The sequence below is a fragment of the Hippopotamus amphibius genome, chromosome 2 (genome assembly GCF_030028045.1).
Source record: "Hippopotamus amphibius kiboko isolate mHipAmp2 chromosome 2, mHipAmp2.hap2, whole genome shotgun sequence".
NCBI lineage: Eukaryota > Metazoa > Chordata > Mammalia > Artiodactyla > Hippopotamidae > Hippopotamus > Hippopotamus amphibius.
This window is the reverse complement of record NC_080187.1, coordinates 113036487-113061143: the sequence shown is the minus strand read 5'-3', so window position 1 is coordinate 113061143 and position 24657 is coordinate 113036487. Positions and strand designations below refer to the sequence as shown.

Here is a 24657-nt window from a genome sequence, read left to right as displayed (position 1 = left end):
ATACATGTATGAGGTTTGGGTCCCCAAGGGACAAATAGAATGGAACAGGGACATCAGGGAAAGAGATATGCATGAACTTTTGGAAGAAGAACACCTGGGTGAAGGGGCAGGAACTGCCTTGGAAGGCTTGCAGGGAGGGATGCTGACAAGGGAGGTATCAGTCTGGGAGCCGAAACAGGAGAACCCAACTGAGAGCTGCGTCCCTGTCCCACACAAGTGATTAAAGGGCACAGAACCACGCGTACACTCTCCATGTTAATTTCCTGATTTTGATATTGTACTAAAAGTATGTGAGATGTAACCATCGGGGAACTGGGTGAAGGGTACTTGCAGACTCCTATGCATCTACAATTACCTCAGGATAAAAGGTTAAATTTTTAAATAATTAAAAAGCAGAAAGTCCTTTTTTTCTGGTGAAAGATTTAACACATGATGTCCTTGTTGCAGTGGGAAAATTGAAGGGTAAATATGTTCTAATGATATATACAAGAACTAGAGTGCAGACCCCCAGTGAGAAAGAACTGAGAATGGGAAGGGGGCAGAAAGACTCCATGTAAATGTCCCATGGACTTGTTGCTCCTGAGCTTGTGGTCTCAACGTGGAGTGGGCTTTTTCCTGAGATGCCCCCTTTCTGGACGATGCAATAGAGTTCATGGAACTGAAAACCCTTGAGACAGCAGGTCCTGGGATCCCGTGGTGACTGGGGAAGCTGGAGGAAGACCATGGAGCTGCAGTCTCTCTGGGCGCCTGGAGAAGTGCTCAGAGCCAGAGCTGCAGGCCATTTCCTCCTTCCGGGCACAAAGCCTGGCCCTGTCTTCTTTCGGGTTCTCAAGTGGCTCATTGCCTCTGACTCAGCTTTTTTGATAACCACACAGTCCCCAGCTGGGGCATTTGTTTTTCTTGGGTTTACCCACCCCTCTCCAACTGGCTCAGCCTGAGCCTCTACATTTAAAATCACAATGCTCCAAAGGTTTTTTGTTTTGTTTTTTGTTTGGGTTTTTTTCCCCCTTTTTGTCCTCTTTATTTATCTTTAAGTGCCTTAAAGATAAGATAAATAAGCATTATGGCCTACTTAGCCCTGGAACAACCCTGTGGCTTTTACTGAATGGAATTTATTCTTTATGAATCGAAGTCAGTTCTTTCCAGCATAATGGAATCTGTTTTCAGATGCTGGGGGAGGACTCTCAATTACCCTGGGGCTTCAGGCAGCAGGTTAGCCTTGCAGGCAGCATTTATGTTTATGATTTACCTCTGCTTTTGTCTAACTTTGCAAGATCCTACAGCCCACAGAACTAGGAGTCTGGGGCCCTTTAGTTAGCTTTACTAGATAGAGATTGCAGCCCTGAAGCAAGGATCTAATGTCTTCACAGACTTCTGGGCCAAGGGACTAGAGAGATCAGTTTATTTTTTCCCTGATGTTTGGAATAGAGAAGGGAGCAAGAGAGTCATTGAAGGAGGACAGGGCTGGTTTGTGTGCTTGGTTTATAGAAGACTGAGAGCATTTATATAGAAAAGACTTTCTGTGTTCACGCTATTCTTATCAGCGTGAACCTTGTAAAATTACCATATTAGTGGTTTAAAGTAGCCAAGTGTGGTAATTTCACATGGTTCATTCTAATACATTCCTTTGGTAGCTAACCCCCTCCCTCTACCAAAAACGCAGCAATGTCTTTCCTCTCTTTCCCTTCCTGGTCATGCTTCCCCAGCCAGCCTCTGCTTATCCCAAGTGCTCCCATCCTAACTAATTGCAAGATTTTCCCATTCCCCAGAGACAGCAATATTCGATGTGGTCACACACAGAGGCATTAAAGACAAAGTGGGAATAGCCACAAAGAAAACTGAGGGAGGATTTTTTCCAGGCCTGACCCTTTTAAATTTTCCATTGGTATGAAAGTAGGGAGAAGAAGGATAGAGATAATCAAGGCTGAGCCTCCATAGAGCCATCATCCAGAAAATTTCCTTCTCAGGCGTCACAGGATTTGCTTTCCCCATGTGGTTTAGATTTCTTACTTTCAGGGCCCATGCTGTTCTCTTTCTTAGTTTACTCTCTCATTTTGCTGAAACTCATTCTCAAGTAATTTCCTAAGAAAGGGGCATAGAAGGAGTATTGTTTCCGTCCTTGCTTTGTCTGTAAACATCTTTATAATGCCATGAGACTTGGTTGATAATTTGGCTGAGTGTAGGATTCCAGGCTCCACTGTCTGTTAAAGCTACTGTTGAGAAATCTGGTGCTGTAATGACCACCATTTCCTGGCATGTGGCCTGGCTTATCTTTCCTTTCTCTGGAAATTGTTAGGAATTGTATTAAACCTTATATCAGTTTTGGAGAATTGACCCCTTTTAATAAGCTGAATCTTTCAATCCATGAACATGGTATATCTCTCCATTCATTCAGATCTCTGATTTCTCTTTTCAGCACTTTGTAGTTTTTAGCATACAAGTCCTGTGCATATTTTTTTTAGATTTACACTTAAGAATTTCTTTTTGTTTAGTGATTATAAGTCATATTATATTTTACATTTCAGTTTCCATATGTTTATTGCTAGTTAATCAAAAATATAATTCATTTTTGTACACCTTGTATCCTGCAAACTTGTTTATTAGCTCCAGGAGTTTTTATGTTTGTTTTTGTTTGTTTGTCTTTTATAGATTCGTTAGGATTTTTATGAGGACCATCATGCTGTCTGCAAATAGGGGCAGTTTTATTTCTTCCTTTATGACCTACATATTTTTAATGCTTTCTTTTCCTTATTTTGCTGTCTAGGACTTACAGTATCATGTTGAATAGAAGTGGTGTCAGTGAGCATCCTTGTCTTGTGCCTGATCTTGGGGGAAAGAATTCAGTTTTTCATCATCACATATATGTTAGAAGCAGGGTTTTTGCAGATGCTCTTTATCAAGTTGAGGAGGGTTCATTGTATTCCTAGTTATCTGAGAGTTTTATCATAAATGAGTGTTCAATTTTGTCAAATGCTTTTTCTGCATAGGTTGATAGGATCATATGATTTTTCTTCTTTAGCCTATAAGTACTACAGATTATATTGCTTGATTTGTGAATATTAAATCAGCATTTCATCCTTAGAATAAATTTAACTTGCTCACACTAATAATTACTTCATATATTGCTGAATTCTATTTGCTAATATTTTCTTAAGAATGCATGTGTTGGGACTTCCCTTGTGGCATAATTGTTAAGAATCTGCCTGTCAATGTAGGAGACATGGGTTTGATTTCTCATCTGGGAAGATCCCACATGCCATGGAGCAACTAAGCCCATGTGCCACAACTACTGAGCCTGCATTCTAGAGCCCATGCTCCACAACAAGAGAAGCCATCACAATGAGAAGCCAGCACACCACAATGAAGAGTAGCCCCCACCAGCTACAACTAGAGAAAGCCTGTGCACAGCAATGAAGACCCAACACAGCCAAAAATAAATAAAATTTAAAAAATAAATAAAATATTTTTAAAAAAGAATGCATGTGTCTATATTTATGAGGAATATTGGTCTGCAGTCTTCTTTTGTACTTTCTTTGTCTGGTTTTGGTATCAGGATAATACTTGCTTTATAAAATGAGTTGAGAAATGTTCTCACCTCTTCTCTTTTCTGAAAGAAATGTGCAGAATTAGCATTAACTGTTCTTTGTACACTTTGGTAGAATTTTCAGTAAAACCATCTGGGCCTGAAGATTTCTTTTTTGAGAATTTAAAAATTATGAATTCCTTTTCTTTAATAGTTATAAGGCTATTCAAATGGCTTATTTCATATTGGGAAAATCGTAGCAGATTGTGCTTTTCAAGGAATTGGTTCATTATAGCTAAGTTGTCAAATGTTATGTGTGTGGAGTTGTTCCTCCTTTTCCCTTATTATCTTTCTGATGTCTACAGGGAATGTAGTGATCACCTGTTTCATTCCTGATACTGCTATTTTCTGTCTTCCTCCATTTTTTCCTTTGTCAGTGCTGCTAGAGGTCTGTTGATTTATTGATCTTTGAAAGAACCACTTTTCATTTCTTTGATTATTTTTCTGATTTCATTTAATTAATTTCTGCTATTATCTTTCTTGCTCCCTTCTTTCTGCTTGCTTTAGGTTTGTTTTGCCTTCTTTTTTCTTGTTTCCTCAGGTAAGAGCTTAGATTATTGATTTAAGACTTTTTTCTTTTCTAATCTCAGCTTTTTGAAACGTCTTAAAAACGTGTCTTAAAAACGTCTTAATCAAGAAGAAGAGTCTGTGCATGGTTTCAATTCAATGAATATGGAAGGAAAACCTTTTCCTTTTTGTGAAAAGTTGTAGAATTTCTATGATCCATTTAAACGCCCAGACAGTTAGCATTGTACCCATTAAATGTGGTACGATGTACCATTTTCCAGATGTGGACCCTGACACTCAGAGGTTTAACAGTTTCTTTATTAATTAAGAATGATGGTGGAAGCCAGATTCCCCACGCTTCTCCCCACTACAGCATTCCAGCCTGTGCTAGACATTCTCACCAGCTGGGGCAGAGGCTGTCCATAAGAATTCAGGTTCCATCCAGTTTCCCCAAAACCAGCCACGCACAGTTCACAACCCAGAGTAGATGTGGGGACTGATAAGAGCAAGGGTGACATCTACCCTCCTCTTCCTGCCCTCAGGCTCCAGTCAAGTCAGGTCAAGGGAGCCAGGCCCTGGGCCTCTTTGTAGGCACCCAGATATTGGGCACGCATGCATAAAGCCCAGCCTATGTCTTTCAGGAGGGTTGCAACCTCCAAAGTGCTAAAATAAATCAACAAACTCCAAATAGACAGGGCATGCCAACGCTGCTACTTACCAGTGATGTGACTTTGGACAAATGTATGGCCATCTCTGTGTCTCAATTCCCTCAACAGAATAATGGGATGATACTGGTGTTCATCTCCTGGAGCTGGTCTGAGGGTTAAAGAGTTACTCTGTGTGAAGCTCTTTGAACAGTGCCTGGCAGGAGTAAGCACCCAGTCAGCACTGATATTTGTTCTTCCTACTGCCATCCAAACTCCTTCAGCCCTTTCCGCTTAAGATCCACAGCCTGTGATGGTGGAGGAGTTTGGCAATTACTGTTGCCGTTCATCTCACCACACTCTCTCTCCACCCCCATCACCAACCAACACTTCCACAATGTTGCAGATACTTGTTCGAAAAGCCAGGGACGCGGGAGGAATACACAGAACTGGTCCAAGCAGAGTGCTGACAGGTTTGCACGAAACCACCCCATCCACTGCGTGCTATATGAATGACTGGATAAACACAAGTCGGGCATTTCTGTTGAATTACACCCCAGACTGTGTATATCAACAGTCCTCCGTGAATGGAAAGCACTGCTCCAGCAAGCCACCCCCACCACAATTTCCCAGGTGCAGCATTCAGCAAGAATGGCACTTTTTTGGACTAATTTGACCCAAAGCATCAGGCTACCCAAGACTGGGCTCCCGGTTTGTGGGATTCTGGGCAGGCACTGCTGCAAGCCCTCAGACAGCTCTCCTCATCAAAACAATGGAGATAATCAAGAGTGCCTCCACCCAGCAGAGTACCTTCCAGCCTACCCTTTCTCCTCTTGCTCTCAGAGCACACAGCTTCTACTGAAAACACACCACGTGGGCAAACACACAAACACGCTGGACCCTCGCCACCACCCCAGGCTGAGTTCACATCTCCCTATCTGCTCCCACGGAAACTTCTGCCCGACTGACTACAAATTCAGAGGTTCCACGCCCTCCTCAGGTTTGGTCATTTGCTAGAACAATTCACAGAACTCAGGGAAACACTTTACTTATGCTGCTGGTTTATCATAAAGGATACAACTCAGGAAAGGCCAAATGGAAGAGATACATAGAGGAAAATGTGGAAAAAGGGCTTGGAGCTTCCATGCGCTCTCTGGGTGTACCATCCTCCTAGCACATAGATGTGTTCACCAATCCAGAATCTCCCCAAACTCAGCTGTCTAGGGGCTTTTATGCAGGAGTCATTATTTAGGCATCATTGATTAAATCATTGGCCTTTGGTGATTAATTCCATCTTCATCCCCTTTCCTCTCCCCAGAATGGGGTTGAAAGTTCCAACCCGGTAATCACATGGTTGGTTCTTTTGTCAACCACCCCCCATCCTGAAGCTATCTAGGGCCCCAGCCACCAGCCATCTTATTAGCATGCAAAAGACAGCAGATTCAAGGATTTTAGGAGCTCTGTGCCAAGAACCAGGAGCAAAGACCAAATATTTACTTTGTATTACACGGCAAGGTCCATCAGCATATCTTCTAGGAATAGTTAGACACACTACCTCCCTCACAGGAGTGCAGTCCTTCTGCAGCACACACACGCACATACATAAACACACATGTGCACACACGTGCACATATAAACACATGTATCCAAACACACACATACACACCTATACACATACATATACTCATACACCCATACACTTGCACACACATACACACAGTTACACACTTACATGAACACACACATGCTAGTCAGGTCTCTGAATATTAGAAACATCTTTACAAAATATGAAATGCGAAAAGAACAATTCCTGGACTCTCTGTTGTTCTTGACTGACAGTGAGAATGGAGAAAGGGGACACATGAGGCACAAAGATGGGGCAAGGCGATGTAGTAACTGTGGAAGCTACAAAGTCGTGAGGTCCAGCTTTGGTACGTGTCTCTGTCAACGAATGAATATTTACTGGAAAAGAGTTCTGACCGTGAGTCACAGGCCTCACTTGGCCCCAGCCAGGGTTTTTAGGTACAAAAGACCCAGTTTCACTTTGCAACTCCAATCCAGATCGATGTTTTAGAGCTATTTCTCTCCAGCACTATGTAAATGACTTCCATCAAAGTGATCTGTTGGAGAACCCCAAGACCTCAGTCCACAACATTGCCCAGGGCTCCCCAAGGACTCTTTCCTACCAGGTTCCCTTCCCTGCGGCCCACCAAGCCTACCCTACCTCCTGCCCAGGGCTCCCGCCACAGCCTTGTCCATGTGTGTGAACTCATACCACATTGTCCTGACTGCAAGCTTGAGAATCGGCCTCTGAAACCCAAAAAAAAAGTAGCATGCACACTTACTCAAGGTAAAAGCAAGGCTGAGATCCAAGAGGCAGAGGCTGGGAGGGAGGAAAGAAGGGAAAAAGAAGGTGCATTTATAGGCACAAGTGTCTGGCCTTCCCAGCTTTTCTATTCCTGCAATCCGCTCCTGCAATGTCTCGGCTCTGCTGGGGAAAGCTTCCCTGTGGGTTAGTCTTACAACTGGATGTTTTTTAACCATGTGGCACCTGCATGCCAGGCTGCAGGCACTAATGTGTTGGGAAAATAAAATGTATTTCCTTTTTAAAAATGACAAATAAGTACATAATATCATATTACATATAGCAATATATCATAATATATATTTGCTAAAATGATATTCAAGTTTGGGGCCATGTGGTTTTCAAAAGTATACAGGTATAAATCATCCTATCTTTTTATTTTATTCCCATAAGCCTAGATTTGATTTGATAGTTTGAGCATAGAGATGGACAATTTTTTTTTTAATTATTTAGTATGTGACATTTTATTTTTCTCTAACTTTTTATAATGGAAAAATTTCAAGCACATAGAGAAGGGGAGCACAATGCCCCTCAACCACCCCTGAAATCCAATAACTACCAACATTTTGTCATAACAGCTTTATGTGTACATACTGTTTTTGCTGAATCATTTTTTTTGGGGGGGGGGGTACACCAAGTTCAATCATCTGTTTTTATACACATATCCCCATATTCTCTCCCTCCCTCAACTCCCCCCCACCCTCCCTCGAGTCCCCCCCACCCTCCCCTCCCCAGTCCTCTAAGGCATCTTCCCTCCTCGAGTTGGACTCCCTTTGTTATACAACGACTTCCCACTGGCTGTCTATTTAACAGTTGGTACTATGTATATGTCTGCTACTCTCTCGCTTCATCTCAGCTTCCCCTTCACCCTGCTGAATCATTTAAAAACAACTTTCAGGTATCAAGACATTCCACCCTTCAATAGTTCAGCAGGTACCTCCTAAAAATACGGTCATTCTAGACAATAGCAGTGTGCTATTATCACACTTAATAACATGAACAATAATTCTACAATTCATTCAATACACCATCATGTGGAAACGTCCTTCAAATTCTTTCATGCTGGTTAGTTGACCCAGTAGTTGATCAGGGTCCATGCTTGTTATGCATGTTGCTTCTTTTTTTGCTGTTTTTCTACTAGAACCATTCCTACTCTTTCTCTGACATTGACTTTTTTGAGGAGACCAGGCCAATGGATACAGAATGCCCTGCTCTCTGGACTTGTCTGATCGGTTCTGCCTGGCATCATTTACCTTCTGTTCAAGCCCTTCTTTCCCGTACACCGGAAGTGAAGGCCACAGGCTTGACCTCTGACTGAAGTTTGCATTTTTAGCAAGAACACAGCATTGATGATGTGTGCTGGATTCTGTATCCCATAGTACCAGGTTGATCCTGTAGGAGGGGTGCTAAGTTTGATCCCTCCTTAAGGCCCTGACAGCCAGATGTCGCCACTGAAACGGAGAACGTTCTTCCTTTTCCAGTTAGCCTCACCAGTTCGCCACACTTTCACGGTGCTGTGCATGAAATCGCCTGGTCTGACTCAATGATTTTGCTGAGGGTTGAACAATGGGATCTTCCTGATTCTCCCATTTCTGCTACACATATAAGCCACCATTCCTCTTTAAAAAGCTGTCCCTGCAGAGGGGGAGATTTGTATTCAACAGACTCTAAGGGAGAGCTGGTTCTCTCCAGGGAAGTAATGAGAGGATATGGTTTCTAGGGACCCCCCAGTCAGGGTCCAGTGTCTGAGCTGTAAGGCCCGGCGGGGGGGGGGGGGGGGGGAGGGGGGGGCAGCGGGGGTGCCCAGTGGGCCAGCCAGAGGACTGTGTTTGGAGAGCGCTGCTCAGGGTGGGGAATCTCTGGGGAAAAGGAGTCTCATCAAAAGAGGAGTTTCAGGAATCCTCTGGTCTCCCTTGGGACACCTGCGGTAAAGAGTCCCACTGTTTTTCAGGCTTCTGGAGTCCAGGTCCTGAGGCTGGTTTTGGAGGAATCACTAGGCCTCAAGGTTGCCCTAGTAACGTCTGGATTTCAGACTTTGTCCAGTGAATGAAGACCTGGGCACCAATCAAAATAAACTTCAGCCAGTAACCTAGCCGTGCCTTTCTCATAACATGAAGCAACTAACTGAACAGATTTGTTGATGCACCAACTGACTGTTTTGGTCAGGTGTAGGCACAGTGGCCAGTACCCTGTCTTGTTACCCTGGCCATGGTGAGTTACTAAAGATGCACAGTGCCTCCTCTCCTTTTCCTGACTTGGTGCTATAGGAGTGGAACGATGAAGGCACACTTGGTTCCCCCTTATAATTTGGGGCAGAAATGGCTTCTCAGAGCTTGCACAAGACACCCTGAGCCAGTATGGAAGGCTACCATACTGGAGAGTTCTCACAGCAGCACAGACAGAGTACAGTAGATTAAGTGGAAACAAGGACAGGGCAGCACCCACCCTCCACTGAGCCCCAAAGGCCAGCCAGAGCGCTGCAGCATACTCCCCTTCCAGCCCTGCTTTTTCTCCAGGCCTGGGGTTTCTCAGCAGGGACCAACTGAGAGGGCCAGCAGAAGCACTGGCAACCGGCACTTTGTTGACTATGCCCGGTGCCTCTCAGGGCTCAGTCCCACCCCTAATAAGCATATGCTCCCAGCTCTAAGGGAAGGATGCCTGGGGCTCTTCCTCTGGAGGCAAGAGGGCAAATCACAGATAGGTAACTGAGGGAGACTTTTCTCAAGATTCCACAACTGGCTGCAGGGACACCTGCGGTCCCAGTCTGCTCAGTCCAGGAATGCACAGCCTTGCTTTGGATAGCAGGCCTTCTGGTTCCTTCTTCTTGCCTCTCTCCTTTTTCTCCTCCCTGCTTCTCTTTCTTCCTCCTTCCCCCTAGAAGCTTCCAGGGTTGCTGGTTGCTGTGTTCACTTACTCAGGACCTTCACTTTCCCTGTCCAATAGATTTGGTAGTCCCCTCCCTGGGAATTCTTCTCTGGAAGGGCTTCGCATAGATTATCTCATTTACCCACAGAAAAGGGATGAATCGCTGAGGTGTGGCACCGAAGGTCCACCTGCTCTTGTGCCCAGGTGGGTCCAGGGATTCGGAGCGAGTGCACCCCTGTGTGTGCCCTCAGTGCGTCCAGCCTCTGCGCTGGAGGCCCAGAGCAGGAGGGAGGCGGTAGGCGCAGGGTCCAAATCAAAATGTTGCCAGATGCTACATTTTGGTAGGAGTTGGTGGTCAGTCAATTTCAACCAAAAATAACCATGATCACCACAATTATGATGCCGGTGACGATAACGACCTGCCCTCAGGGCGTCCTGCCCAAGCCCAGCCTCGGACCGGTTTGGACCTGCCCACTGGGCCCCGGGGCCTGCAGCCTGGAGCTCGTCGGAGGGGCTCAGGATGTAAAGGCCATTCTGGGGCAGAGGCGGAGGGGCAAGCCAAGCCCAGGGGGACTGTGGAGGGAGGCGGGAGGCCATGGGAGAATGTCTAGGACTCGCCAGAGAGGGCCTCGACTGTGGGAGCGGGCGCCGGAGGCAGGAAGACCGGAGCGGGAGTCCGGGGGCGGAAGTCTGGGAGCCGGACGAAGGGGTTTGGGGGCAAAGGCAGGCGCGGGGTGCGGGGATGCGGTGGTGGGGGGAGGGGGGAGATGGGGGCGCAGCGCTGAGGGAAGGGGTAGGAAGGTTGAGGGGGACCTAGAAGCGAGCAAGGCAAGGGCGGAGGCCGGGGAGATGCGGGCGGAGGCGGGGAGATAAGAGAGGGGGCAAAGGGAGGCGGGAGGCAGGGGGCGGGGGTGGTGGGCGGGGAGATGCCGTGGGGCCGAGAGATGGAGCGAGGCGCGGGGAGGTTGGGGAGGAGGCTAGTGGAGGAGGGGACGTGGGGCCGCGGGAGGAAGGATTGTGTGGGGCAGGGGATGGGGCCGGGGTTCGGGGAGGTGGGGGTGGGGCGCGGGGTGGGGGCGGGGCGGGGAGGCGGAGCGCGGGCCCCGCCCGGGCGGGCCGCTGGAAAAGTTTGCGCCCAGGCTGGCGGGGGCAGAGGCTGTGGAAGCCGGTCTGGGAGACACGCGACAGGAACCCGGCACCAAGCGGCTGGACGAACCCGAGCGAGACTCCGCGGCCCGGGCAAGTGCCCCCACCCCCGAGCCCCAAGACTATCCTGGCGTCCCAGCCGTGCTCGCATCTGAGGGCAGGAAGGGGTGCCAGGATGCCGGTGGTCCAGGTGCCCTTCCCGGACGGAGGTGAGCCCACGGGGCCGAAGGGGTGGGTAGGGACGGCCGGGTCCACTTTTCTCACAAATTTCCAGCCCAACCTCGGCGCGACGGTGACCTAGGCGAGCGAGTACTACCTGAGCATCACCCCCTCCCACCAGGTCATCCATTCTCGTGACTGAGCCGAGGCGGAAGGAGAGGGGACGGTTCCTTTTTAACTAGGACAGGAGTATTTAAATGCCGAATGAAAGAGAAGTGATTCTTCACAGAGACGTTTCGTCAGTCGTTTTCCTGGGACAATTAAAAAGTTAGGTTCCCCCCCAGGATGAGGACCTGGGGACTCTGGAAGTGTGTGTATGTGCTTCTTCTCTTGGGAATATCATTCTGTTTAATTTTATTCGCCACAAAATTCCAGTTTTCCTTCTATTTCTCAAGCAAGGCAGTCAGGGCTGTCAGAATCAGGGGGCTGGAAGAAAAATTTCCTACAATGCCATAATGAGGTTCCCAGAGAAGATCAGTATGTTATCAGTATGTTACATTCATAGCTGAGATAAAGCCGGGGAAGGTCCTTCTTTGGCCTGATGCAGAAAAGTGCTAACTTTGCCACTTTTAACCCCCCAGTCTCCAAATGGTTCTCTCTCCCGATCTCTCTCGTCCTTACTTTCTGTCTTTTCCTGACATTGGACACTCTCAAGGACATACTACTTTGTGGTGTTTTTATATTTAGATGTAAGAGAGGGATTTCTTGTTGGAGTTTTAAAGGGAACATGCTTTACTTTGAGGATGAAGAAAGGTAGCAGCATGAATCAAGTCTGGCTCTTCTGGAGCTCTGGGTACTTCCAGAATTAGGCGTCTTTTTCAAGTCTGGAGTTAGCAGTTGCAGACATTATATATAATCACATGTTCATAATTTACCTTTTCAACATTCGTTTCTTCATTGATGAAAATCTTGCAGGCATGGTTAAAAAAACATAATTCCTAGAAAGTACAAGGGCAGGATTACGGTCTGTGGGTATATGACTAATAAGGATGGCCAAGCCTGTTGATGGTGTACATGGTGGTTCTGGTGTGTGTATGTGTGTGGGGTGTGGGGTGGTGTGTCTGTGTGTGTGTCTATGTGTGTGTGGTACTCAAGGAGTTCTGGAACTCTCCGGATCTGTACCAGTTCTCAACTGATGCAGAACTCAGTGTCATGGGAGAGTAATTTTGTTGCCATGGGAGAACCACACATTGGTTTTCTCGGTCAGCACACATTCCCTTTGGGCCTGCTAGTCCAGGCATTCTTGTTGCCTGACACCTGGGATCCGAAACGCAAAGTCAGCCCTTAGGATACAGACAAAATGAGTCCTCAGCCAGTTTTAATCTCTGAAAGTGCTGCTTTCCTCTTTACATTTGTGAATTTTATTAAATACATGACTCTCCTAATTTTCTACCACATGTGGATGGCGACACCCGCATTCCCTGTACAAGGAGCCTTACGTATTGGTCTAATGACAGTGTTTCTCAAAATTTAGAAACTGATTTTCCTTTGTCTGGAAATTATGACACGAATTTGATTCCATGGTATCTCTTCCACCTCTTAAAAAAGCTTCAAGATCTGCAGTGTAGGCATATATTTGTGCTGCAAAGACGTGGGGATTTGAGAATGTCATGATCTCGAAACACTTAGGGTTGCCCAACTGGAGAAACCCTTTTCTTCTGCCAGGACGTGGGACTATGATTCTGGTGCTGACACAGTTGGCAGGGCAGCCTCAGGCAGTCTGTCACATTGGCCAGGTAGCCAAGACGGTTGTGCTGTCGGCTACATGAGCCTTTCTGTTTCCTCACATTTGCCTTCGTGATTCTTATCAGTTTTGGAGCCATTTCATGTTATTCCTTTGCCATACATTGTCTGTAAAATTAATTAATTGCCTGAAGTGACATTCCATGAGCTTTTGGAGATAACATGATATTCCGAGTGGAATCCTGTCTAGTTTTAGTTAATGATACTTTTAAGTCGTTGTTACAGTTACTAGGCATAAAGTTGCCTTTTCTTTTGTTTTCATTCTATTTTTGAGGAATTACAGCTGCATCTATAAGAGGCCAGGCAATAGGCCAGTCAGGTAAGTCAGTGACAGGGTTGTTCAGAAGAGAGTGTGGTACCAATTGGGTGGCTCTGGTGTCCAATTGGCGCTGTGAGCTGGAGTGAGGGACCTGAGTCAGTTGACTAGGCTCTTTGGCCTTGAAGGTGCAGCTCCATTTCCTTGGGGTCAGAGTTTTCCAGATATTTCAGCCCTCAGATTAGCATTCCAGCATTTTGCTATCAGTTCCAAGCATGGTGGTGACACTCTTGTCACTATCTAGGTGAGGAACACGTGGAAGGGTGACAGCCTCCAGGAGAGCTTACCCCTAATGTGGTTCACTGGCCTCTGATGTCCCAGGCATCCAGCCCAGCGCAGCCTCCTCCAAGCTGTGCTGCAAAGGACAGTGACCCGCACCCCCTCCCCCGACTCAGTTTCCTCCTGTGTACATTTGGAAGGCAGAGGCTGCAGTGGGGGTCAGACATGGTACCTGCAAGGTGCATGTGCCGTGTCACCGAGTAAGAGCGCTGCTGTGGGAAAGGACCACAGGGACCCCACAGTTAGGACTTCCTGGGCAAAGCACCTCTCATTTGCATATGCCTGGAGGAGCTCATTTCCACACACTTTCATCCATCCTGTGGCAGTCTTGGTAGGAGTTCAGTCCTGTGCCCTTCCTTGTAACAAGCAGAGAAGAGAAAATTTGAGAAGGCTGGTTGAAAGGCAATGAAGGTAAAGACCTTTTGCACCTAAAGCAGTTGCCCTCCGATCGATGAGACTGCATGCCCAGGAGAGTGTGCACAGAGGCAGACACTCGAGCTCGACTGGGTCCTGGGCACAGCCTCACACCTGGGGCTCCCGGGACTGCCCCCAGATCTGTGTTAGCGTCCGAGCCTTGTCTGCTGAGAGAATGAGCTGGGGAGAGGCCACTGAAAAGCAGGAGACCCAACCAGGGACCAGCTCACTTCCACGCTACCTCCGGAGAGGAAAGGGAAAGAATTGGAATCCTGCGGTTCATCTGTGACAGCCGTTTTCTCTCACCGGGAGGTCCACTGATGGGCACAGAGCAACTCACAGGCATGCAAGACTGAGTGTGTGAAGCCTCTTGCTGTGAAATATCTCTGAAAGCAGAGTGAGGTCACCTAAGAAACTCGGAGTGAGGGGAAGTACTCATTAGCGAAGGAATTTTGCTGTGGCCATGAAATGGCCAACTCATTATTTCCTTTCTAAATTCTTCTAAACAGCAACAAAAAAACCCCTTGCTTTCCAAGAAATTTTGCTTGTTGGCAAATGTTTTGTGTTTTAATTCAGTTTGGGGGATGAACTAGGAGAACGTGCCTTTAAAAATACAGTGGCCTGCATCAGACCAGGAGAAATAATTTTCTCGCTATCTTATTGTGCTCTTTTTTTTTTTTTTTTTTTTTTTTTGCCATTACAGAAAGAAAGAGACAGACCCCAGATTGTGGAAATATCTTCCTTTGTTTTTTTTTCCTTTTTCTTCTTTTTATAGTTTGCTTATTTTTCAAATTGACATGTGTAGAGAAAGTGAGTCTCTAGTGTGGAAAGCACATCTGGAATCCATCAGCCCCTGCCGGGCTCACCCCTCCCCAAATGGAGGGAATGGAGGGAAGAGGTGGGGGGTGACACACCTCTGAACCACCTTCTAGAAGGCATCATATTCCTTCTCTGCAAAAAGAAAAAGCCTTGGTGTTGAAATGCCTTGAGGTAGACTCGAAGACCCCAACTGAATGGGGATGAAGTGAAAACTCTTAGGTAGCCGGTCTCTGTTGAGTAGATGTAAGGGAAGCTCAGGCGTGGGCAGTATACTTCAGGGGACGGGTCTGCAGGGGTCTGGGCCACTTGAGCACAGCTTGGGAATGAGAATTCTGCCTATGGATGTAAGCAAGGCCTGCTCTCAGGCACAGCTTTGTCGGAATCTGTATCTCCTATAACATGCCTGGCTTTCTGAATATGTACACGACTAGCCAGCACCCAGCCACACTTCTCAGCATCAGGCTGTATTTTTAAGTATTCCAGTGAAAATTAAGCAGTGATCAAACTTTTATAATGGAAAGGCAGATGCCGGTCACTGCCAGCCCCAGACACTTATCTTTTAAAATAAAACGTGAGCATTTGTAATGTGTAACTCTCGCCCTCTATGAGGACTTCTCCAGCTCCCCACAAATGCCAGTTCTCAGGACCGCTGGCTGAGACCCATAAGCCTCTGCAGGGACCCTCCTATCAAAGCCCAACCTAGACATCAATGCTAGGAAACCCACGGTACCCCCTGGAAACACAGGCACATGCTCGCCACAAGGACATCCTAAGCCTGTCCTAGCAGCACTGCTGAGGACACCAACACGTGGAAATCACTCCATGTCCACAACCAAGAATGAATGGAGGATGCTGCAGCCATCCACACAGTGTGAGCAATGGGAAGGAATTACCTGTATCTCCCCACATGACTCACAGGAGCATCACATTGAGGGGAGGATGCCAGGCACAACTGTAAACCATAGGGCTCCATTTATGTGAAGGTCAGACACAGGCTAAATTACTCAGGGATGAGAAGTGCGGAGAGTGGTACCATTGGGAGTGGTTAGTGACTAGAAGAGGCTATGATGGCTAGGATAGATTGGTCTCCCAGGAGCCCTGGTACCCACAGTGCCCAGCACTCCTGCAGGGACTGGCAGCAGCAGGCCAGATGAGCCAGGGAGGGCCAAGGCCCCACCTCGTCCTGAGCAGGACCCGCTGAAACTCGGAGATTCAGGGGCTGGGGAGGGTAGAGCATTCTTCCGGCAAACTCAGAGTCTGTGCTGGGGATGGAGGCCCCAGCTGTCCTCTGAGATGGTTTGGACCACGCACAATACAGTTCAGATGCATCCAAAATCAATCTGATCTCCAGCCCAGCACTTACCTCTCAGATGCGGTCCCCTTTCTAATGCTGATAATCCAAATAAAATATGCATTTAGATTCCAAAGAGAAATGGACGTCTTCCACTCATGCAAAATGCAAAGATTCATGTTTAACAAAAGAGGTTCTGAAAAAACATGCTCCTTGAGTGATTAATATTTAGTTAAGGGAAATTAGAAATCAAGCATTAATGGGAAAGCATGTTCACCCTCAGGATTCATGGTTTCGATGGGTTTCTAGACAATTTTTGTTTTGGTTATTTTCTTGCTGGTTATTAGTTTTTATTGCTTCCTTTTGTTTCCTCAATTTTATCAAAACTGTATATATTCAGGAAAAAAAAAAAAGTTGATGTGAGTCTGTGAAGCCTGTGGTGTATTTCTTCTGCCCTTCATTCCCAAGAGAAGTCCAGATGCAGCAGTTTTCAAGGGACTCGCTTCCCTGCTCTCCATACTATATAGCACAGTCAGGCGGGGAAGACTGTCCATGAGGTGCTTAAATGCCATGGAGTTATCATAGGGGAAACTAAGGCACGGGAGACACACTTTGGACACAGCCTGGTTTCAGAAGCCTTTCCGATGCAGATGCCTAGAGCCCCTTCACCCCAGTTGAGTGGGAATTCTGTACAATTCACGTTCCTGTCTTTTTAGTTAATACTGATATATGTTGAATCTTTCAGACGGCTCTGATGCTGAGTCAGTTACCATCATAACTCCTCTTGTTATGCTTGCCAATATCAGGTCCTGGGAGAGAAACCCCTGATGGGAAAGCAGATGTCTCAGAGGCATTTGAGGCAAACCCAACATGGGGGTGTCGTGAACAGAGAGGCGGCCACCTGGACGCAGCAGCAGGTGGCCTGGCCTTGCGGGGGCATGTGGAGGGCCCTCGGGCCAGCCGTGGGACCCCTTTGCCGTCGGGGAAATAGCCAGTCTCAGGATGTTGCTGCTTCATGCCTCTCGGTGGAGCAGCATGTGTGTTCCTCTTCCCTGTCTCTGTGCCACACGTTCTCCATGGATGAGGACACACATGGTGCAGTGGTAACGCATCTGTGTGGGGATGCTGGGTGCTCTCTCAGAGGCTGTGCCCCGGGGTGGGAAGTGGGGGGAAAATAACCAGGCGGCTGTGCTCTCCTGTGCCTGGATCCTACGATAGCCAGGACGGGGCAGCAAAGTGGGAGCACAGATGCTCCATTCACTGCCCACAGATGAAAGTTCTTAGATGAGCGGTACAAAAGGGCACACACGTGTACTGGGCGCCATTAATGTACATGGTGCTGTGAAAGCAGAGACGCTGCGATCTTCACAGTGTCGGTGTGAGGGTTCAATACGGGGCTCCAGGGAAAGTGCTCTGAGTGTCAGCTGCTGCTCCAGTTTCCACTCTCAAAAAGACAGCTTGCAGTTTGTTTTAAAAAGGGGTGTGCAGGGGCAGGATGATTCCAGAAAATAGTACAGAGCAGGTAGAATTTGACTTGGGGCTTGAAGGACGGACACGATTTAAATGAAAGTGGAAGAGGTGTGAGAGCAGGAGGGTCGGGGACGCTGCCCAGGAGCTGACCCCCACCTCTGCCTCTGTCTCAGGGACCTGCTGTCGAGACCCCTTGTCCTTCCCAAACCCAGACCAAGCAGGGGGACACCGGGGCTGGGTGGGGAGCCCTGCCTCCTGCCTGAGGCAGCAAGGTGACTAGGGTCAGGGGAGGCAGCCCCAGGGTCCGATGCTGCCTCCAAGGGCTCATCAACAATGGGGGAGACCTTGGCAGGTGCCCCTCCAGTACTTCATCCTTAGCCCAGCCTCAGAACCTGCCTGCTTTCCCTGTTTGAAATTAGAAGAGGTTTCTGCCAACATTTGGTGGTCAAGCTAACCCCTCCGCTCCCCCCCAGCCTTTCGTGACCTCAGATCCCCCTCAGACAGCAGGGGCCCACGTGGTTTCCAGAATAAGCCACACATCGAAGCTCCAGGACACTGGAAGAAATCTCTGCAAAGAAGCAATGGGTGGGACCGTCTCTGTCTGATGTCAGAAAACCGGAGTCCCCCAAGTTAAGGGAGGGGAGGTTTGCTAATGTCCTCAGGGCCCTGGGACCAGCACCCTACTGGCACGAAAGCATCTCTCTGGAGGGTCCCGTGGGCAGGGAGCCCTGTTTGGAGCCTCCTCTGCTTCTCACCAACAGAGCAGCTACCAACACCAACCCCAGGATCCTTCTGGCCACTGAGGCCCTCTCTGGGAATGAGCTCAGCGGGTGGGTGAGGCCTCCAGATTCCATCACACCCCAACATGCAGAGCCCCGTTTCATTGGAGAATAGTCCATGTGCCACTGAACCAAACTGAGGGTTGTGACTTAAATGTTATGAAAGTTAAAAAAACAAAACTTCTCCGGATCCCCATGGTAGGCTGTTGTAAATTAACCTCATTTGATCTTAATTATATGTTTAAATATTCAAATAACTTTAATTTAGAATAAGTGAGTTTAGTGAAATCCATTCCACCTCAGTAGTTGGGTCTGCTTCACCGTGGACGCCACAGGAGGCCCATGGATGAAGCCACAGGTAGGGGTGGAGGCGGAGGTGCCTCCAGGTGCAGTGGGGGAGGGCCGTCCGAGCCTGGCTCTTGGGCCCTCTGCCCTACTTGCTCCGGAGTGCTCCTGAGTTGGTGGTTTCTTTCCGTTCACATACCAGTTTAGTTTTGGCGATTTAGACCATTATACCTAAACTCTGAGTTTTAAGCCAGACTCAAAACTCCCCTTGGTTGTCCTCGCTTTTCTTCCCTTAGTCTCAGTAGCAGCTGATGCCGCTTTTACAGGTTTGTATTTCTTCCTCCCCCCGGCTCCACACTCAGCTGCTTGCGCGGGCAGTGGCCACATGGGCTGTGCGTGGCCTGCGCTGTCCTTCCGTTGCTGGCCAGGTGGTCAGTCTCCGAGGTCCCCACTGGGCAGAGCTGGGGGCCATCTAGACTCAGTTTCTGGCCCTGGCCTTGCCACCCGGGGATCCCACCTGGGAAGTGTGACTGCAGCACCCACCAAGGACGGTTCGGAAATCAGATGGGCATTACTCCGGATTCCATTCTGCTCTTTGGCCCTGACATAATCCTCCCCTTTCTCTCTCCCTAACTGGGAATAAGGGTTTACCAGCTCCTGTGCAGTAGAGGAGTGTGAACCAGTTAGCGTTCCTAAGCACCTTGAGATCTCCAGAGGGAAGCAGCATGTGGGTCCGCGTGCTGTGGTTACGTGATTGAATGACAGTGGTGGTCACGCGCTGTGTCCGTCCTCTGCACCTGCAGACACAGCATCGCTCCCTCTGGTCGTCACAGTTGCTTAGGAACTCTCCAGGCCCGTTCAGACTAGCCATCCAAACGCTTCAGCATTTTTAGTGCCTTTCCCCAGCTTGATGTTGCTGCTGCTCTCAGGTGCTGTTACTTTATCACTGGGCGCCCCTCCTTGTATCTTCCTGTAGGAGCCTGTCCTCAGCACCTCCGCCGTCGGGGTCTGGTTTGCATCACGACTGCGGCCTGAGCCGCCGGCTTTGCTTTCCCTGGAGATGGACGTTCCCACGGCGCCCTCTGGTGGCTTCTGGAGCAACCGACTGTGAGGGCCACGTGATGGCGACGGTTCTCACACCGCGCCCCAGACCCTACATGTCCAATGAGACCCTGCACAAACATTACAGCTATGTAGGCAAGCTGGAGGGCAGGCTGAAGGACGCCCCCGAGGGCAGCACGCTTACCACCGTTGTTTTCTTGATCATCTGCAGCTTCATTGTCTTGGAGAACCTGATGGTTTTGATTGCCATCTGGAAAAACAATAAATTTCACAACCGCATGTACTTTTTCATTGGCAACCTGGCTCTCTGCGACCTGCTGGCCGGTATAGCCTACAAGGTTAACATTCTGATGTCGGGCAAGAAGACGCTGAGCCTGTCTCTGACGGTCTGGTTCCTCCGGGAAGGCAGCATGTTCGTGGCCCTCGGGGCGTCCACCTGTAGCCTCCTGGCCATTGCTATTGAGCGGCACTTGACCATGATCAAAATGAGGCCTTACGACGCCAACAAGAAGCACCGCGTGTTTCTCCTCATTGGGATGTGCTGGCTCATCGCGTTCTCGCTGGGCGCCTTACCCATCCTGGGCTGGAACTGCCTGCAGGACCTGCCCGACTGCTCCACCATCCTGCCCCTCTACTCCAAGAAGTACATCGCCTTCTGCATCAGCATCTTCACGGCCATCCTGGTGACCATCGTGATCCTGTACACACGCATCTACTTCCTGGTGAAGTCCAGCAGCCGCAGGGTGGCCAGCCCCCACAACTCGGAGCGGTCCATGGCCCTGCTGCGGACTGTAGTGATCGTGGTGAGTGTGTTCATCGCCTGCTGGTCCCCGCTCTTCATCCTCTTCCTCGTGGATGTGGCCTGCAAGGTGAAGGAGTGTGCCGTCCTGTTCAAGGCCCAGTGGTTCATCGTGCTGGCCGTGCTCAACTCCGCCATGAACCCCGTCATCTACACACTGGCCAGCAAGGAGATGCGGCGGGCCTTCTTCCGGCTGGTCTGCACCTGCCTGGTCAGGGGCCGGGGCACCCGCTCCTCGCCCATCCAGCCTGCTCTCGACCCAAGCAGAAGCAAATCCAGTGGCAGCAACAATAGCAGCCCCTCCCCAAAAAGCAAGGAGGACCTCCCCCAGACAGCCGCCTCGCCCTGCATAACGGACAGAAACAGAACCCTGCAGAACGGAATCCTTTGCAAGTGAGGGCGCCGGCCTCCAGGAACGCGGGATCCTTGCATCTCCATGGGAGGAGCGGCAACCAGCCCTGCAGCCACGTTTATTGGTTGCCTGCCTCACCCATGGGGGCTCTTCCAGAGCTGGGACTCAGGAAATCCATCCTGCCAACAGCATGCCTGGTGTGGACGTCTCTTAAGGAGAGGATCCAAGGAATTGCCAACCCATTTTAGTGTAGACAGCGTGCCTTGTCTGTTTAGGCTCCAGGGTCCTCCACATGTACCACGCTGCTGATGTTATTAGTGGCCTTCCCCTGAATCACACCGACCACTGTCTGCTTTGCCTCCAGAGGGAAGGTCGTGGACCACACAGTGTACAATATGTTCCCCAGAACATCAAGATGATGTTTAGTAACTTTACACTACACTCTGTGCACAGAACGGGATGCTGTATGTTCCTCATTTCTGTGTTTCAGAGCACTTGCGTTTCCAATGTCTGCCACTGGTACCTGCATCAGCTGCAGTACGTGGTACCGTTACGTAAGAGGGAGTACAAGTATATTCTGACGGAACCACCAGATGTGAGGATATAGCTGGGAACTAGGTGGACACACCGGCCCCAGTCTCCTCAGACTGATATGAAGGCTCACATTAAGCAGGTTTTTGAAAGCCCAAATCTCCCAAAAGGGCTTGTCCGAGGCTGGTCTCAGATGTGTGGGTCTGACTCCAGACTGTCCTGAGACACACATTTGACAGCATCTGGAGTATCCTGGCAAGAAATAACCAAGTTCTGTGGGCGTGCATCGCCCAAGGGGACACCTGCTTCTCTTCCGTCGTTTGTCTGTGCAGAGTCTCGAGCACATCTAAAAGTCAAATTAGCCAAACTATGTGATTGTTTGGGCTTTCTCTAAATCACAGAAAAGCAAGCCAAGGTATTCCAAGAGGCTGTTCCCCAGACCGACCCAGAAAAGAACCCATGGGGGAGAAACAGAGGACAGACCCCTGGCCCATCTCACCTTTCTAATGTAATGGGGAGTTTCTGTTGAATTAGGAGAGGTTGACAAGACAGCGCTGTGATCCTATGTTGAGTTTGAATCTGTATCAGAAAACATCAAGTCAGTAACCCCCTGTGTCATCACAGCTGAGAAGCTGGAGCCGTCAGCAGCCTCATGGATTCCCGAAAGCTGACCCTGACCGTGACTATTAGAGCAGTTGATTGTGATCTGGCAGCTTGCGTTTTCTTCAAAGAAACGTAGCAATACGGTAACCTTCCTTTTCAACACAGGTTGGTCCTGTATCACTGTTTACCTTGAGAAGGAATTACTTAGAAGGCATTTTTGTACACGGTCATCCCCAAGAATTATTCATGCAGTACAAATGGATGAAAAATATGCAAATTTGCAGAGCAGTCATAAGCATATAGTTGATGTATTGAGTTCTTTGTTTAAAAAAAGAAAAAGCAACCTTCAAAAGGATTCTTCCTTGGGTAAACCTCGCATCAGAACCCCCGGGAGTTTTTAGGTTCCGTGGGAATTTTGCCTGAGTAAAGACTAAAAGCGTAGGCTTAATACATGAATAACTCTTCAAAGAGAAAGTGACTCCTCTTTGTTATCTGATTCCAGTTCCTCTTTATTAAGGAACATATCTGTGGGTCCTGGGTGATCATGGACCAACCAACATCTTTCTTAATGTTTGTTATCAATGAGATACATTCTATTTGTGAGGAGAGGCTCCTGGGTGGCATTTTTGCTGTCCTCATCACATCACTGAAAAGGAGCTGATTCTCTTGTCAAATAGCATGAGAAAATCCAGGGCATTTCTGGAAAAGTTAAGCATCAACATACTGGGATAAGAAAATAACAACAAAAAAATTGCCTCAGAGAGCCAAATATTGACCATTGCATTTTATCTTAGGTAGTGAGATGACTTAAGAACTTCATATGTTAGTTCAGAGTTGCTTGGGGGCCCCGGATGTCTGGCACTAATATTAATAACACTTTGCACCATAACCTCAACTTTTTTTGAGGTATCACAAAACTTTCAATCAATCGGAATGAAAAATACTCCAAAAAAGTAATTGTGTTTATTCGATATATGCAAAAAATAATCAAATTTAGTACCAATCTGTACATTCTTAACTAGCTAGCTGGAGATCATTTAGAAGTTGAGTGTGTCAAAGCCGCAGGGAACCTGTGCATTAGATCTCGTTCAGTTCATAAATTTTACTGCATCCCATGTTTGTTTGTTAAAAAAAAATAAAACTGAAAGCCTTTGTATAAACTCGTTGTTGGGAGTTCATGTGGGGAGCTGTGTACACCGGGGCTGCCCCTGGGGATGTGCAACTTGGCAGCGTGACCTGGTGCCCATGTTTCTCCAGGAATTAAACCACTCTGAGAATTCCAATAGCATTTCCCCTATGCTTCCTACTAGCAGAGCTGGTGTTTTAGGAAACTTCAGTGTATTGGGTGCTATTCCACCAATTTTGGTAGGTCAGTAGGGAAGGAGGTTAATAGACTACCCTTTCGATAGGGAGAAAATTGTAAGGGTCATGGCAGCCCAGGTACAGCTGAAAGATATGGGACGATGGGTTCTGCTCCATGTGGTGTAATTGAAGCAACAGGAGAGACTAGATCAGATCTGGCCCCTTCTCTAGCTTTCTCCATCACAAATGGTAAGTTTTCACTTATGCATCCTACGTTCTACATAGAAAGAGGCCAGTGTTTGGCATCACTAGTTGGTAGTGACATTCTGCCACCTTTGATACTGCCCAAGGCTGAGTGGGCAGAAGTTAACATAAATCCCGTCAGGAATGTTTTTGCCAAGCCGCCAATTTCATCCCACACCTTTGGTGTCCCGAACGGGGCTCTGCTGTGATTGTATTTTAAGAGGTCTCCTGGGGAATAATTGAGAATATCTGCTTTCTATGCAAAGGTTTCAAACTCCCCTCCTCTCCTTGGTGAGACAATACAAGATCCACCATCCAAGTGAGAGACATTTCACAGTATTCTTTATTACCCACAGACTCACACTGACAGTCAGTTAACATCAGACTATTCAGAGAACGGTTGTTTCTCTCCACCCTTGACTCATGGTTCTTCTGCACTGGTAAAGAGCCTTTCACAGAAATGTAACAAGGTGTACTTTATAGAAAACTCCTAGTTAAATTACCAAGTCCATGCTTTTAAATGTATCTACGAGTGCAAAACTTCCACACCCAATTGTTATTAGTATCTAAGTCAAATATCAAAGGGTTTGCTACGTAATCAGAAATGCACACACCACTATTCTGAAAATGAAGGCACATTTTCTGATAACCAGTGATAAGAAGTGCAGCATTGCCTAAGTGGGCGTGACAACCTCTGTCCCTGGGCCACCATGATGGTGCACAGGGACGCCATGTGGCACCTCCAGCTGGCTGCCCTAGAAGAACAGGATGTGCCCAGCGTGGCAGCAGGGCTCACAACTGGAAACCACATCATTTACTGAAGGAGTGAAGTGGATTCATTGAACATGAGGAGGGAATTTAAGCCAATTTTCTTTACCCATTGTGTTGTCAAATATCCCAAATGTTGGCCAAATAATTTAGGTTTTATTATTTTTCATAGGACAGAGATTAGAAAACTTGAAATTGGTTTTGTATTTCCACTCCTCAGAGATGTCCAAATGATGATTCTGTTCCAATATCAACATAGAAAGTGGTAAATT

At 47.9% G+C, this 24657-nt stretch overlaps 1 protein-coding gene across 1 annotated transcript; it reads left to right on the top strand.

The window, feature by feature from the left end:
• The first annotated feature begins 11140 nt into the window (after positions 1-11140).
• S1PR3 (sphingosine-1-phosphate receptor 3) lies at positions 11141-23218 on the top strand. The gene is made up of 2 exons (XM_057723017.1): positions 11141-11319; positions 19702-23218. Exon 2 carries the CDS (start codon positions 19847-19849, stop codon positions 20981-20983), a length of 1137 nt encoding a protein of 378 aa, XP_057579000.1. The 5' UTR covers positions 11141-11319; positions 19702-19846; the 3' UTR covers positions 20984-23218.
• The last annotated feature ends 1439 nt before the right edge of the window (positions 23219-24657 follow it).